At 34.9% G+C, this 17714-nt stretch overlaps 1 protein-coding gene across 1 annotated transcript; it reads right to left on the bottom strand.

The window, feature by feature from the left end:
• Positions 1 to 3325: 3325 nt before the first annotated feature.
• On the bottom strand, positions 3326 to 17523 carry LOC139963205 (bactericidal permeability-increasing protein-like). The gene is made up of 16 exons (XM_071963777.1): positions 17227 to 17523; positions 14907 to 15006; positions 12205 to 12327; positions 11867 to 11934; positions 11076 to 11172; positions 10701 to 10752; positions 10022 to 10085; positions 9404 to 9495; positions 8509 to 8685; positions 7726 to 7791; positions 6601 to 6768; positions 6122 to 6189; positions 5745 to 5787; positions 5194 to 5245; positions 4285 to 4361; positions 3326 to 4066 (listed from the first exon to the last, which is right to left on the bottom strand). The coding sequence occupies exons 1-16, from the start codon at positions 17339 to 17341 to the stop codon at positions 3983 to 3985; spliced, it is 1446 nt and encodes a 481-aa protein (XP_071819878.1). The 5' UTR covers positions 17342 to 17523; the 3' UTR covers positions 3326 to 3982.
• Between the last annotated feature and the right edge of the window lie 191 nt (positions 17524 to 17714).

Genomic DNA, 17714 nt, shown 5'->3' with positions numbered 1-17714 from the left:
TTCAACGGTGTTTATCTCAAAGTTAATTCAACTTATCTTTTTTAATATTGACAGCTTTGTCAGGGATTAAGATCAGTAAATTTTGGAAATATTAAGTTGCCGCCAAATGTTCAGACCTTCTTGCAAATATTTGTAGCAAATTTCAAGAAAACGATTAATTGCTTAGATAAAACTTTGCAATAGTAAATTGATCTCGAAATAGTTTTTACTACAGGTATGTTGCTTTATAATATTGAGCTGTGCTCAGAAATTCGTCATTTCAACAGTTTAGAGCAAAATGATAACTCAATCAAATTAAAAATCTCGTCAGTTCAAGATTTTTGCAACAAAATGATGAATTGCAGCATAATTGCAGAGAAAAATCTTAACATTGTGAGGGCACATTAACGTAACCGTAGTTGAGCATGGAACGTTAAGATGCCATCATAATGTTAATTTTTTTCGTAAAGATTCAAGTAATTTTCAACAAAATGATTAATTCTTCAATTTGCAACAAAATGAATTGAATATAGTAAATGAGAAACTCTACATTTTAGTGCAAAATGAAAAAAATATTTATCAAATATCATCAATTTAAAAAAAAAAATCACCAAATGATAAATTGATCACTTATTTATCTCACCAATTTAACATTTTGCCACAAAATGATGAATTACGCTCAGAAAGTCATCGTTTCAACAATTTGTAGCAAAATGCGGTGAATCTGAAAGGATTCATGAACATATAAATTATACTTCTCAAAAGCCGCTTCCAGTATACAAGATACTAGTATGTATTACTATAAAACACTTCATAGTTTGAAATATATGACATAGTTAAGTACGGTACATTAGAGTGTCCAGGGATGAAGGATGTATTACGATGACTAATACTACGTATTACAAATAGTTGACACAGAATAACTGCTTGCATTGAGCATTTTTGGGTCGGTGGTTGGGGAAGGGTACTGTTCTCTCACGCAATCTCTTGGTTATACCTTTTCCAAAATATTGCAATCGTTTAGATTTGTAAACAGCTATTTGATGAATTTCCAATATGTCATGCAAAATGCGTACGAAGTAGCAAAATCTTATGCAAAGAGGATAAGCAGATCATGGTTGCTCAAGATCAAACCTATAGCTTTGAAAATGATTCGCCATACCATGCCAAGATTAACCGCTAAGATAACTCCTATCAACACTACTATTTGAATTAAATTTAACAGTAATCGGATGAAAATTCGCCATTCTTCGACTTTAATTATTAAACGTCGTCATGCAGTAAACTGAGCTCTCTCTGTACTTGTCATCTGTAATGTGTCACTGCCATATCTAGTTAGGTTGCACTTTGCATGTTAAAGGGATATCCCAGTAGCAGACAATCAAACATTTTTCTGCAAATGACTGAAGAGGATTCCACACTGTTAGTTGGAAGCCCCATCTTGTCCCTAAGTGGATATTTGGCTGATTGAACTTTATAACCTATTTCAATAACCTGAATCCTGATTTACTCCATGAATCGGATCTTAGTTTAGGTGATCTATGATGCCATTATCATGACATATGTCCTTCGAAATCTTACCTTTCCTACTATAATCTTCTTGTTGATGTATCCTTCAAAAGTGATTCATCTGGAATATCTAGTTAATAGTCAAATTTCTCAGTAGATGGAAGTTTATCTTATGCCACATTTTTGTTTTCTTTTTCTTTTTTTGCCTTTGCATTCAGTCAGATTGAAAACGAAAATAGTGGTTGTATGTGGAGAAGGATTAACATCAAACGATGTACTGCTAATAACTGTAATAAGTATATAGACATGTTAAATTTGCATTTCATATCATAAGGTATTTCGTAGTAATCCTTAGGTTTCAATCGATCTGTTGGTGCAATTAATGTTTCAGTGCTAAGAGATATCGCCTGATATGAACGAATATAAGTCTGTTGTTTTACGACTAGCTTTGTTATATGAGTGAGTCACAAGAAGCCGATTTCATTCTCAATTCAGTACTGGACTGTCAAACGTCGGCTCGAGTTCGTCACATTGCTCTCTGACCCAAATGATAGAAGGGCGGGGTGGGGTTGGGTCGGGGTGGGTGGAGGTGTGTGTGGCACTGATATACCAACTAGCTTCTCCCTGGTGTTAATTACACTGTATTGATTGTTTCCATGACGTTCTTTTGTCAACATCGCAGGAACTTGCGTTTCGACTAAAGTGACTTTATAGTAACATCGATGTCGAAAGAAGACTATCATTTATGCCAAAACAAATTTCAGCTAATAGTTATATGGAATATGTAAGCAGTTGTAATACATTTTTCGTAAGTATAAGGTGTTGTGAAGTCTGCAAGTAGGGAGCAGAAAGCTGTGCTAGGTTACATTAGCTGCTTAAGAATGTCCCAGGGATAGCTTAAAGGGAATAACAAGCTGGGCTTGCTAAGACATGTAAAGACTTGTTAAGAGGATTAAAGGAAAGCTAGAGATGAGCAGAAGAGGGTAGAAGGGTTTAAGATAGTTGGGTTGTGGCCTTTGTGAGGTGAGGAGCTGAGGCATGAACGGCGAAAAGGAAAGTGAGAAGCCAAGGGTGGGTTTTAGGATAGATGTGACAGTGTTGTGTAACAATAGAGTGGAGGTTGGAAAGGAAGGCTGGATGTTTTCGGAGAAGTAAAAGGAAGCGGTGGTTTGAGGAGTCTGAAGTAATAAACGAAGTGAAGCATGGAATAACTTACTGTGTGCTTAATTTATTACCCCGAACTACCTAACATAAGGATACGTTACATTAAACGGCAATGTCTTTCTGTGTTACACAATCCCTCATGGATATGTCGTTTACTTTACATTTTTTATGAAGGTTGTACGCAATAATTTTGCTTCATTTCTTGGAATGAGGAATGTACGAAACTCAGTATCAGCTTTCTTGTGCTCGGCTTCTCTTAATGGACAGCACTATCAACCAATACATATGTAAGTATGTAATATGTACTTAAGATCCTCCTGCAAGCAGGAACTTGCGAAGAAGCCTCATTGGCTTATCAAAGCCGCAAGCTGACGGAAGTCAGTCTCATAGATTCATATTTAACATCCATGATTATGAATTGTCATTTGTCAACAACTCTGTAACTGGACGACATACATTAATCTTGGAGTGACTCGAACCGGGGACCTTGATTTGAAGGCACCGACGTTAACCACTGATCTAACACTCCACATAGAAGGAACTTTTCTGGAAGAGCATGTTAGTACTGTTTATCTACATGCCACACACATGAACAACGTATTATCAGTCAAATATTTGCATTAATGTTAAAAACTGTATCGGCACATTTTAAAAACAAAACATATACAGGCAATCACATAACCACATGCTTTATTCTGAGCACGTTCAAATCAGATTGATATACTTCAGATATGAGTCACGTGGGACTGGTTATTGTCTAATAAATTACGTAAGAAATGTCATCACTTTATGATAATAACAAATACAGCATATGACGTCATAAACTGTCAATGTACTTAACATATTTACATAAACCATAATACGAAAAACAAACAACCTGTCTGTGTTACCTCGATATTACAATAATATTAAGAGCATATTAGTTACAATATTAAGATCTACTGATAATTCAAATCATGATGCTGATCAAGATTTAAGAAGTAAAGAAGTAAAACTTGAAAACTTTTAAATGTTCGTATTTGCGTTTTACATGACTAATGTTAAACATGGAAAAGAGTATAGACGATCTAGTGTTGAAAATTGAGATAAAATCATTTAACTATACGTGGCACTCTCATTAGTCTCTGTTTGGTAAACCATTTCAAGGGGTATCGTAGATCGATCCATTGTAATCTTGCTGTAAGCACTTAATGAAGAATATCAGAATGGAATTTACAAAGGGAAAACAATAAGACGCCAATAAGAAAATCAAAACATTTTATCCTTGAAGTACATACATTTACATATTGAGTATAACTCCACCTTACCATCATTTGAAATTGTTACCAAATTATTCATTAAAAAATATCGCCCTGAGAAGATCTTCAAAGGGAGTATGTAGCTGTTGTATGTCTGTTCCAATTTTCAAGAAGCCCTGTGTGTGAAAACACAAGAAATACTATTATAAAATAAACGAACAGAAATATCTCAAATGATATACCTCCGGGGATATCCCCCTATAACACCCCCCCCCTGAGGGGACCTTCAAATACATTACAATGAAATTGAATTCATATCTTATAATTATGTATTTTTTGCGCTTAAATTTGTGAAAATTATCACAAATTATCAGTGTATAAATCTATATCATACCTCGCCCAGTGTGATGTTGGTGGCCGTCGGGTAATAACCTTGAAATGATGGAAGATTTCTACCGACTGCACCCATTTCTGAAAATACAATAGGTTTCATATGTGGTATATCACATTCATATGATAGGGTTAACATTATAAGAAAAAATATGTATGAATTCGAGTTCTGCTTCTAAGCGTCATTGACACTGTCACTCATTGACACTGTCACTGACAATCTTGTTATACTCTTAGACAACAACTTAGAGAGAGAGAATAAGGACGAGGAGGTTAACATTCAACTATCACATTTCTAAAAGCCTCATTTTACAGGCTTATCTGATGAATACAGTACAAACACACAAAGCTCCAATTCAGGAAACCAGGAGTTAAAAGTAACGCCAAATAGTTTGGGACTTTTGAATCCTGATAAGGCGTCTGCTACAATAAATTTCTCGTTTTTAAGTTTGGTATGTCATTTCTCGTAATTCATTATATCTCTATATTTCCGAGAGGACACCAGTCAAAATTTTGTAGTGTGAAACGGAGGGAATGAATACTGCATTCTGAAGCTCAATATTGATTGGTTCGAGAGAAACTGCCATGGGAAGGGCAAAAAGTAAAGAGAATACATTAGTTTTTTGGTATAAATGAAGCCCATGTAAACTTTGTTCCTTTCCATTTCCCTGCATTACAAAGAATAAGATGAAGAACGCATCTACGTCTTTTCTGAGAAACAACGAACAGCAACATTTCTTGCACAATCTTTACGTTGGGAGCATAAACAGCCTAACGAGGGGAAACCTGAAAAAAATAGCAAATTGGAATACTCGAGTGTGACTGTTTACATCGGCGCGACTTGTCAAAGTTATGTAAATGTTGTTGTTTGATCAAACATACTCGTTTTGTTATCTCAAACTGAAACACTTACTGTTGATGAAAGTGTTCATCACCGTAGGTAACAACCTCTTGATCATGTCAATCTGTAAATTAGAAATAAATGAGCTAGGAATAAGTTTGTCTTCCGTCATGCACGAACAAGTATCAGTTTATGTTACAACTGCATTTATCAATATGAAACACTGTTTCGTGTAATTCCTTGTAATGATAATAACCCAGTATTGAGTTTATAATACACTTACCTCTGGTGTCGACATCAACATTCAATCACTTTCTAATCCTCATTCCACAACAGACACAAGCACTCTGACGATGACGTCAGCCAATTGAATTGTATCTTTACTTTGGTAAATAGTGAGGATTAGTATGACTAATGGAGACTAATGGACTATGTATAAAGAATATTATTTACTAAGTGGACCTTGCTGGCTTCAAGTATCATTAAAGATTATTATTTACTAGGTGGACCTTGCTGACTTCGAGTATCTTTAAAGATTAATATTTACTAGGTGGACCTTGCTGGCTTCGAGCATATTTAAAGATTAATATTTATATATTTGTATATATCAGGACCATACTCACATTCAAGTCACCGATGGCTGTCTCCAGTAGCTCAAGCTTAAAACTAAAAAAAAAAAGGAACAGCAGAAACAAAAAAAGAGTTTTTCAACTTTCTGCTTTTTATTTTAATTTGCAAAAATATTGAATAAGATGAAATTCTTCTAATGTAGTCCATTATTACACCCTGCGGGAACAGGGAGGTGATCTCACAGGTGTCAGTCTCTGAAAGATATATCATCAGTGGTCAAAGAAAGGTGCTATATATATAATATTTAATATTTCCACCTTATTAGAAATTCCAATTTCACTTCAATGTAAGATATTTATCTATATCAGTTACTGTATCTAATGCATACTACCATGCATGATCCGTCTAAATCAAAATAATTATTATTTACCTGTCGACCTTTGACCTCCAGGTTACGTTCTGTCCTTTCATGGCGACGTTGAAGCTTGTCGTTAATCGCTGTGTAAAGAACACGCAATAGGTGTTTGCCAGCTATCTAACACCTTTTGATAACATATGACGTATATTCTGATTTAATCTAACCAGGTCTATATTTTAGTGCATCGGATTGATATCATTTCATGCAATAAAGATCACTTAGTCTTATCTCAACTATGTAGCTCCCACGTTTCCGATTTGTAACAAGGAAGCGAAGCTGTTAATTACACCCGATTTGATAAATTAGTTTTAGTTTCTTACATCAAAAGTAAATGTGTGCGTTTTGTATTCTGATTAAACGTGTGTTTATTGAACAGCCGATATAGTTGAAAGGATCGAAATCACTTAGGCTATAACTAAGCAAAATGTTTCTAGCGCGATTGGTGTTTGAACACATGTTCAGTTTCAGTTGCTCGAGTAACATATACTTACTGCCCCCAAAGTGAACAGGTACGCAAGTGTGTCGTCTTCTTGCATGACGTAGGCACTAACGTCTCCACAAATAATGATTGTCATTTTCTCGGTGGTGGTTCTAAAAACTGGTTGTTCTGTACTATTGACATGAAACTGTGTCATCATATCTGGAAACATTTTGCGGATCTGTAGCTCAAGAAAATGCAGCAGTACGGAGTAATATGAATTTGTTCACGAGGCAAGTAATGTCAAGGAGATTCTTTAGTATCTCAGTGAGACCTCGTATAGCTAGGTTCATGGTTTGTTTGTTAGGATGCATAACATTAATGTATTATCATGAAGGGCAGGAAGGGTGGGTGGGATGAGAGTACCATTAACAGAATTTCGTGTTAGGTCATCACACCAAACCCAGAGTTCTCTGATCAAGAACAAACATTATTTTCAGTGGCTAACACCCTTACATACAGTATAGATCTACTGTTAAAAAATGAAAACTTCTTATAGTGTGGTGTTATATAAGTGTAGATAACACCAGTTGAGAATCCCAGTTCAAACTATTTAAAAATATAAGCAGTAAAATAAGTTCACCCAGTTTAACCTAGCAAAACATAGTTGACCCAGTTGAACCCAGTAAAACATTGTTGACCCAGTAAAACATAGTTGAACCCATTAAAACATAGTTGACCTAGTAAAACATAGTTGAACCCAGTAAAACATAGTTGAACCAGTTGGACCCAGTAAACATAGTTGAACCAGTTGGACCCATAAAACATAGCTGAACTTTAACCAGTTGGACCCAGTAAAACATAGTTGAACCAGTTGGACCCAGTAAAACATAGTTGAACCAGTTGGGAACCCCAGTTCACCCATTTCAACCTAGTTCAAATTTGGGCCAATTTTGGGCAAAGTTCAACTGGAATTTCCACCAGGGTAGGGCAGGAAGGGTGGGTGGGATAAGGGTACCATTAAGAGAATTTCGACACAAGTATAACGATGTGCGAGTTCAAATACGAGATAAAGTATACCTTTGCAACTCAGTATAGCCAATTGATAATTCCAGTCATCTAGGATTGAACGGAGATAAAAATAGCATATATAGTCTTTTCTACGTTAACTATATATAAGTAAATGTAAACAACATACCTGAGGGAAAACAACAGAAAGAGGAAACCCGGAAGTGTTAAGACTGAATTTGGTCCCTGTATGAATCTGTTTCAACCAAAAAGTATAGAAATCTTGTTGTAATTATAAATAAATAACGATTCTAGAACAAGTTCTACAAAAATACATCACCTATGTTCGGCATCAGAAGAAGATTGCATGGAATTAAGTATTTCCAGAAAGCATCGTCACCAACTCAATTTTCGAAAGTTTATAAACTTACCGTAGAATTATTATTAAATGGAGATACAAGCCGTACTAAATCTAAAATGAAAGCTAAAAACAAGCAATAAGCTTAATCGTTCTCGTCGATCCGATTAAGCCTCACCTAATTAAGTGAGCTGAGTAAGATAACAAAGAAGTTATGACGTCAATCTTCCTCTTTAAACCTTTTACGTTGCCAAATAGCGTCAGAATTGGTTAACTTGTTCGACTTTTTATGTTAATTTGTGTTAATTTATGTTTACTTTATGTTAGTTTTGGTTGATAGAGACTGTCGATAGGGAACTTTATACCATATCAATGGTTGGAATAGTAATCTTACAGGTTCTTAAGGTAAGCATTTTTTAATGTAGTGTATTTGTGTGTGTATGAATATATATATATATATATATATATATATATATATATATATATATATATATATATATATATATATACATAATCAATGCATGTTCACCTACACGTTACTGAATGAATGCGATTCACTATATCTGTGTTTACGTATATGAGTTACTTAATAAACCACATTAGTAAATCTCTTACATCATTCTCCGTAACATTCCGTTCCAGGTATCCGTAACTGTGTAGTACATAGCCTGCACTATTAACGAGGTAGTCGGTGATCCACACGTAAAACATACTGGTCTGATCAGAATCAACAGGTATGCTTGCTATTGGACCAGGAGCCTCAGAGTGTTGATCAATGGCGTACACCTCTCCCTGGGAATCAATTAGATTATTGAGGTTGACACAAAAAGACGAGATATCTCTGATGCACATATTTAGTAGGGCGAATGTGGAATTATATTTAAATAGTTTATTGGAAGAAGATGCTTAAAGTGTAGACGAATGGCCTACACATTTCCCAGCAATATCAAAACATAAATGACGAAAATTTACAAACGGGTGTGCAAAAACAAGGCTCTGAATTCAATTCGTGGAACATAAAAGTGCGTGCATTGGATTGACAGCTTAACAACCCCCGCAATCGGAGTCTCCGCACTATATGGTTGTAAGATCGACTACATCGAGTACATTAGGAAGAGTTAGCTCAGTGGTTAACGCCGGTGCCTATCGATCATATGGTCCCGAGTTCGACTCGTCCCGAGTAATGTATGTCGTCCAGTAATATAGAGTTGTTGACAATTGACAATTCATAATCATGGACGTTAAATATGAATCTAAGAGACTGACTTCGGTCAGCTTGCGGCTTTGATAAGCCAATGAGGCTTCTTCGCGAGATCCTGCTTGCAGGAGGATTTAAAATACAAACTTACATACATCTAGTGATGTTAAACTAACTGCCTTGAATGAATATGAAAGAAAGTTACAACACAAACCTATCTGTAGAGAATTTGCAATTAACTGATGCACCCTGCACTGTCACTATTGGTACAGAAGGGAAAACGTTTGGGAAGAATTACTTTCAACTATTTACCTTATGTTTGATATCAAAGCTGGACATTTGCATCCTCGGGTTACTGACAAAAGAATAATCTAGCTCTAGTCCGTCATAGATTTCTTCAAGCACTATAACAAAAACAGAACATGATTGATGTAACATACTAGGAATTTAGGGCTTATGTTTTGTTTTTTTACATTCCGACGACTCACCAGTGGTTTGCAGTTTTGCAAAATGTAATGGAATACATTGATGTGTGTGTGTATATATAGGAGCTAACGTTCTGTAAGTTAGAACGTAAATTACATATATTAATGCATGTTTATCTCTTAACGAAATTACTCGGTTTTATTAATTTTTTAACACTCTGTCAGATGGATTCTTCCTTAGAGTAAAAAATGAGCCCTGTGTGGTTATATAGAGATGATTCTTGAACCAACCAACAATTTGAACCAACCAAAGATGACGTGGAACTAACAGGTCTTACTTTCATGTTTAGTACGAAAACTTGATTAAGTCAAAGAGATTTAATAACTCCATGGGTCAGACTTATTTCAAGCATATGATTTGGAACAACATGTTGAGTGAGATTCCTGTTTATTCCACGTCAAATACATAGCATAATTATTTTGATCTCGAAAACTATTTGCTTACTTGTTAGACTCCTCAGCTGTTGGTTATTCATGTTATCTATGGCGTTAGAAATTTGTAAGCAGCCCTGTACAGAAGAAAATGGATTAACTTTAAATGAGGAATATCTTACTGAAACACTAGAGATTTCTGGCAAAAAGGTACGATATTTGATCATCAGATAACTGTGATGAACATGGCCCTTTGGGATGAACGTTTGTATGTTTACTTTTGCACAATGATTCGTTGTAGATGATGAATTTAGACTCTTCGAGAGCCTTACAGTTGAATATCTTAAATATATATCGTACATGATAAATATATTTTCACCATTTATTTATTGTGCTATTGATCATTACAAAATAACACAATAAGTTGCGCATTTAATTCTTTTAATGCTATATTCCTTCTCTATAATGCTTCGTCTCGGCATTTTTTATATTTTGTGCTGAAAACTGTTTACGTTTTAAAATCTTCTTCCAAAACATTCCTGTAATCATTAAAACTGTGGAAGTTCTCTACCGTTACAGTCATGATAGCGTGATTTGCATTTCAGTTTGGAGAAAATATACAAACACTGTTATCAGAGCCCGTGTGAACAGCTACGTTCTCAGGTTAGCACAACATGAAATACTCAAAATCGTTTTGTGATGTCCAATTTCGTAACATTGTAACGTTTTATATGGTGGTCATGGTGACGTACCTCGTCGTTCAGATAACCTTGTAAATAGGTTGCTGCCTTGTCACTTATCCAGCTGAATGAAAGTTCAAATGAACATCAGTTAATATAAGACAATTTTTTGCAGTACAGTTTCAGAAAGTACTGCCTTGTTAATTAAGAAATGTTGTACTTTTGGTTATACGTGCTACAAAACTGAAAATCTACGGGATATTATATTGTTTTCTAAGTGTGATTCATATAGGCCTATATATACATATATATATATATATATATATATATATATATATATATATATATATATATATTTATGTATTACTGTCATTCCCATGTAAGCTAATCGTGATCAATGTATAAATTTCTATTATTACTGATATCATTGTGATATATAGTCCTTACCCCCACTGTCCGTGTAGATCAACAGAAACATCGTGAGCATCGAAGTTACAACTACCAGGGAAACTGATGATATGAGGTCGTCCTCTCGTATCTGCGCCTTCAGAGACAAGGATAACATCGACAACATCAACCGTTTCGTATACAAATCATTTGTATAGTTGTAGCTTTCTTAAGGTTTAAGATATCTGCTATATAATTTGTTTTATTGTAGTAAAAAGCATTCAGCGTATATAACTCATATCAGTACACCAGCAGGCAGTTTGCATAACTCAGAATATTCATTTCAATACAAACCAGTTATTTATTACTAATTATTTATAGGAATTGCACACATGTTGTGGCCCTCACACTTAACAGATTCATTTGGCATTCTTTAGAGCTTAAGTATAGAGAGGCGATGTGTCTGCATTGTCATGGTGTGTTATAACATTCCGTGTTTAGTTGTCACAATACAGTTATTATACTGACGATGGAACAAGATTATGAACTAAATATTTTAAGCATAATTGTGCAGATAGTGTCAACTGGTTTTACGCCCAAAGGTAGGTTATGGGATAGTAGCTTATATATCATTAATAGCTGAGGTTCAGGGTGCCTTGCATATGACTATAATACAGTCATGTGTTGCATAAAAGGTAAAACATTGAAACCATACATTGATATGATATATAACAGAGAATCCTCAAACTAAAATCATATAAATACATTAATGAGTATTATTTTCATAAATACGGCCATTAAACATGTTCCCTGTTTGGAAGGGTTTTTAAATGGAATGAAAACGCACTCACCAACCCGAATGAAGAACGACATTGACATATCACCAACGGTGGCATCAAACGACCCATCAGCACTATATCTGGGGGAAAAAATATCATCTTCTTCACCGAGATTAAAGATTTAGAACTGATAATAAACAACAATCATTATATGATGGTGGTAGTTTGATGTGATTCTCTCGATATCAGTGTCCTGTGTTAAATTGACTAACCATTTAACTATGTAAATACCCCTCTAGCTAACTGGTAGAGGTTATAGAACGGTCACCCATTGAAGCAACTATCCCATGCTCACAGCTTCTTTGTTAATAACAATAATAATAACGAAATAGAAAAATATATTCACTTACAAACTAACGCTGTAGTGAAAATATCCATAAATTGATAATTGCAAGCGTTTGATGTAAATCCAAAGTCCGTCATTGTTAGTGACAAAGAGTAATCGCCCCATCAGGAAGCTGGTAATTCTCATGCTGACAAGGAGAAAAGTAATATGAATTCATGTGCAGTGTAATAGCAAGTATGTATACACATCATATGCAGTATAATAGAGTATACACGTCGTATGCCGAGTACTGTTATAATGCCATGTGTGTAAAAGAGAGTATGTAAACATCATATGCTGAGTAATAGAGAGTATGTACACATCCTTTGCTGAGTACTGTTATAAATTCATGTGTGTAATAGAGAGTATGTACACATCCTATGCTGAGTACTGTTATAAATTCATGTGTGTAATAGAGAGTATATACACATCTTATGCTGAGTACTGTTATAAATTCATGTGTGTAATAGAGAGTATGTACACATCTTATGCTGAGTACTGTTATAAATTCATGTGTGTAATAGAGAGTATATACACATCTTATGCTGAGTACTGTTATAAATTCATGTGTATAATAGAGAGTATGTACACATCTTATGCTGAGTACTGTTATAAATTCATGTGTGTAATAGAGAGTATGTACACATCTTATGCTGAGTACTGTTATAAATTCATGTGTGTAATAGAGAGTATGTACACATCTTATGTTGAGTACTGTTATAAATTCATATGTGTAATAAAGAGTATGTACACATCATATGCTGAGTACTGTTATAAATTCATGTGTGTAATAGAGAGTATGTACACATCTTATGCTGAGTACTGTTATAAATTCATGTGTGTAATAGAGAGCATGTACACATCCTATGCTGAGTACTGTTATAAATTCATGTGTGTAATAGAGAGTATGTGTACACATCCTATGCTGAGTACTGTTATAAATTCATGTGTGTAATAGAGAGTATGTACACATGTTATGTTGAGTACTGTTATAAATTCATGTGTGTAATAGAGAGTATGTACACATCATATGCTGAGTACTGTTATAAATTCATGTGTGTAATAGAGAGTATGTACACATCTTATGTTGAGTACTGTTATAAATTCATGTGTGTAATAGAGAGTATGTACACATCTTATGCTGAGTACTGTTATAAATTCATGTGTGTAATAGAGAGTATGTACACATCTTATGTTGAGTACTGTTATAAATTCATATGTGTAATAAAGAGTATGTACACATCATATGCTGAGTACTGTTATAAATTCATGTGTGTAATAGAGAGTATGTACACATCTTATGCTGAGTACTGTTATAAATTCATGTGTGTAATAGAGAGCATGTACACATCCTATGCTGAGTACTGTTATAAATTCATGTGTGTAATAGAGAGTATGTGTACACATCCTATGCTGAGTACTGTTATAAATTCATGTGTGTAATAGAGAGTATGTACACATGTTATGTTGAGTACTGTTATAAATTCATGTGTGTAATAGAGAGTATGTACACATCATATGCTGAGTACTGTTATAAATTCATGTGTGTAATAGAGAGTATGTACACATCTTATGCTGAGTACTGTTATAAATTCATGTGTGTAATAGAGAGTATGTACACATCTTATGCTGAGTACTGTTATAAATTCATGTGTGTAATAGAGAGTATGTACACATCTTATGCTGAGTACTGTTATAAATTCATGTGTGTAATAGAGAGTATGTACATTCTTATGCTGAGTACTGTTATAAATTCATGTGTGTAATAGAGAGTATGTACACATCATATGCTGAGTACTGTTATAAATTCATGTGTGTAATAGAGAGTATGTACACATCATATGCTGAGTACTGTTATAAATTCATGTGTGTAATAGAGAGTATGTACACATCTTATGCTGAGTACTGTTATAAATTCATGTGTGTAATAGAGAGTATGTACACATCTTATGCTGAGTACTGTTATAAATTCATGTGTGTAATAGAGAGTATGTACACATCTTATGCTGAGTACTGTTATAAATTCATGTGTGTAATAGAGAGTATGTATACACATCTTATGCTGAGTACTGTTATAGGTAGAATCAACTAATGCAGGATCGGTAGGTCACACGTTTAATATAGTATTATGCACATTACCTAAAGCTGCATTTCGTGGCTCAAGTTATTACAAGACATTCCAGACAACGAAACATATCACGGCCCCAACACACTAGAAACGAATAAATTAAGTAGGCAATGTTGCAAATCTCAAATATTAGTTATTTAGTAATCAACTAATGCACAACATCATAAGAAATCATCGAAACCCGCAATATGCTCTGTCGGAGTTTGCGACAACCAGTATCAATACTTTACACGAAAAAACTGTTAAAAGTAATCTTACCGCTAGGCCAATATATTTGTTCAATCGCTTTGGGCCGGTTTGATATCATGCGAAATAATCCCATCCAAAAAAATGAATGATAACTTGTAACACAAATACGCACATCTCCCCCTCACACATACCCCACACCTAAATGGTCCTTGTTATTGTGTTATCCTCAGATATTTGACCCCACTGGACAATAATCCACCACATTCAGTTCAAGGCCAGAAAAGGGTGTGTGGCGGCCAGCAAAGTAACAACTATTTTTTGCACAAATTGTCAATGGACAACAGTGCATTACAGATAGGAATTTGAAATAGCTAAGTAATTAGCTCATGTTAAATGCAGTTTATTCATACCCCGAGACGTGATAGCTGACAAGTCCTGAGCTTCCTGACTGAGCAGGAATACGATGACCTCTAGCCATCTCCTCCGCCTTCCTGCGACCAGCTGCTGCCACTGTGTTAAATATAAGAGAACTTACTGCTGGGATAAATATAATTTAGTTTAGGTGGACCTAAAGGGGAGGTTCACGGTAAAACATGACATTTATCTGTGGTGGGCCATTGCCAATTACAAACTAGTATACAATATTATTTTTGATTTCACTTGAGACGAGTCCATAATGTTTCAAGTAAAACAGTCGTCACTGTCAATTTGAAGGGTGGCTATATGGTCATATTCTTAAAACGTATAATCCGCGTATGTATATAGTACAATAGGCCTCCCCTACATTATAGTAGTTCTTGTTTAGATTTATATGATTGCCTGTGCAAGGTATTTGTTTACATCTATGTTTTATTAACGACGTGTAATGAAAGTATAACGGACAGTAAGGTAGATGCAGACTTTAATTCTGTTGTGAATAAAATGTAGCATTTAAAATTTCAGGGCCTTCTTGTAAAATCTGGGACATATTCGGGGACCCTTGTTAACCTGGGACGAAATATTGGAATCGGGGACTGTCTCCGAAAACCAGGTACGTCTGGTCACCTTATGGAAAGTTATATCATCGAACGGCAATAAGAACGTGAGCTAACTGTTACTGGCAGTAGGGATTGCTTGTTCTAGTATTGTAGAAGCCTATGTCCTAGTATCATATTAGGGCTAGTCGGAGACTTAGTTCTAATTAAGTTATGCTTTTAGGCCTAGTCAGAGAGAGATTATGAAGATGATAGAAGGTCTGTCATACCAAGTGTAGTATTATGTGTGACCATAGGCTAGGATTTGCACTTATTTTAATGTTGTGACTAGTCTGCTAGTCTCATCGACGATCAGCTGTTCTTCGAGCAAGGAGAGCTTCCTTGTTACTAATTATGCATAACAGTGCGCTCTCTCATTGCCTTGTTTATACCAAGAGGCATCGTGTAACAGAATATATGAATGAAATCTGTCTTTAGCGGATTTTTTTTAAAATATATTTTCGACCATTTATTTTTTAATGTATTAAATGGTTAGCTCGGTGTCACCTTATTTTTCATGGATTTTCAGATATGCAGCTTAAATCTTTTTGAAAATGAGCAGTATAAAGTATTTCCTTTTTCGAAACGCACTGATTCACTTTAAGTGTACTAACAGCTAATTGACAAGGAAATGAAAAAACGACTCAGATCAAGTGACATTACATCATCTAAATAATTTCAAAATATTAAACAACTCAGTACACGGATGTATGCCTGTAGCAGATATATACTCTACATATATACTCATAGCAGAAACTGACAGTTATGCAACTATGTCATTTACTTTCACTAGCAGAACAAATATGATCATGTTGAATTGAATAATTGTAAAAAAAAACCACTACCTACGTAGGTGCTACATAACTTAACTGAAATTGAGTATGGTCAAATAAAAATTTGAACACAAGAGGGCAATCCATGGAGTTGCAGATCTATTCTCCTCCGCACAATTTGACCTCTGATCTACATTGACCTTTGACCTCGATTCTTAATAACAACAAATAAGTACTATTTAAAGATATGCCCAATTATTCTCTACATATTTCGTGATTTAATGACTCTTTCCAACATACGGACAAGCAGGTAATGGCTAAAAACAACAATTTTTTGATTTTTTGACCAGTGACAATATGATCTTTGACCCATGACGTCATCAATCCTGCAGCACCAGTTTACATGTATAGGCGCATACTCTCCAAGTTTGAACGTAATTTGACTTACATTGTACGAGGAGTCGCGACACACTTTTCGCACAAGGTTAGGCCAATCTGACTCCTCAGTCGACCTTTCACCCCGACCCTAGCCACCTAAATCTCTCCTATTTTAAACTTGTATACTCATCATTCTCTACATAGCATGTGGTTTGATGCATTTTCCCTACATGTTGCCAAGCAGAAAATGGCTAAAAATCAATTATCAGGTTTCTTGACTGTAACATACATATGTTCCACTTAACTCCAAACAACTGTTTCGGGGATTATACGTCATACAATTTGACAAAATGGCCGCTCTTCAAATTGGCGGTCACGACGGTTTCACTCGATATATTTCAAAGTCGTTTTGCTAAAAATCAAATTAATGTGAGTTATTAGTTTGGATCGACTTTTTCTTCACATATATATGTCTGTTTATAAACTGAACTTCACCTTAAAGTCCGTGTGCCTTTGTGCAAATATATGAAATATATAAAATAATTAAGAATAGATTCATAACTTACAGAAGTCAAATCCACGGGGTGTGACTCTCGAAACCATGCCAGGATCAACAGCAAATGATACTGCCACCGACAATGCTAGTTGAATAATAGCTACTTTAAGCAAAGTATTCGCCATTCTTCTGCTATGACTTTTCTTTCAGTGTCAAGCAATTTAGATGAGCACTATTTTTTTCTGTCAGAAAGAAAATCTCCTTCTATCTAGAATCTAACTTATATCCTCTAACATGTAACTCAGACTGTACAGTGTTTTGATGATAATAGCATACATATAGATTTCAAGTGCTTACCTCAGCCTGTGATACTTTCAGTGTGTTTATATATTAAATTTCATTTCATTTCATTTATTTGTTTTTTCTCAATATACGGTACATTGTATGTCATACAAACGTTTACAGATATGAAATTGAGTATAAAGAGAAAGGAAGTGATCTAAAAACCTGAAAGGCTTATCGAGCAGAGCCACTCCCTAAAGAAGGAAAATAATTAAG

This window comes from Apostichopus japonicus, chromosome 3 (assembly GCF_037975245.1).
Source record: "Apostichopus japonicus isolate 1M-3 chromosome 3, ASM3797524v1, whole genome shotgun sequence".
Classification (NCBI taxonomy): Eukaryota; Metazoa; Echinodermata; class Holothuroidea; order Aspidochirotida; family Stichopodidae; genus Apostichopus; species Apostichopus japonicus.
This window is presented reverse-complemented; position numbering and strand designations above follow the sequence as displayed.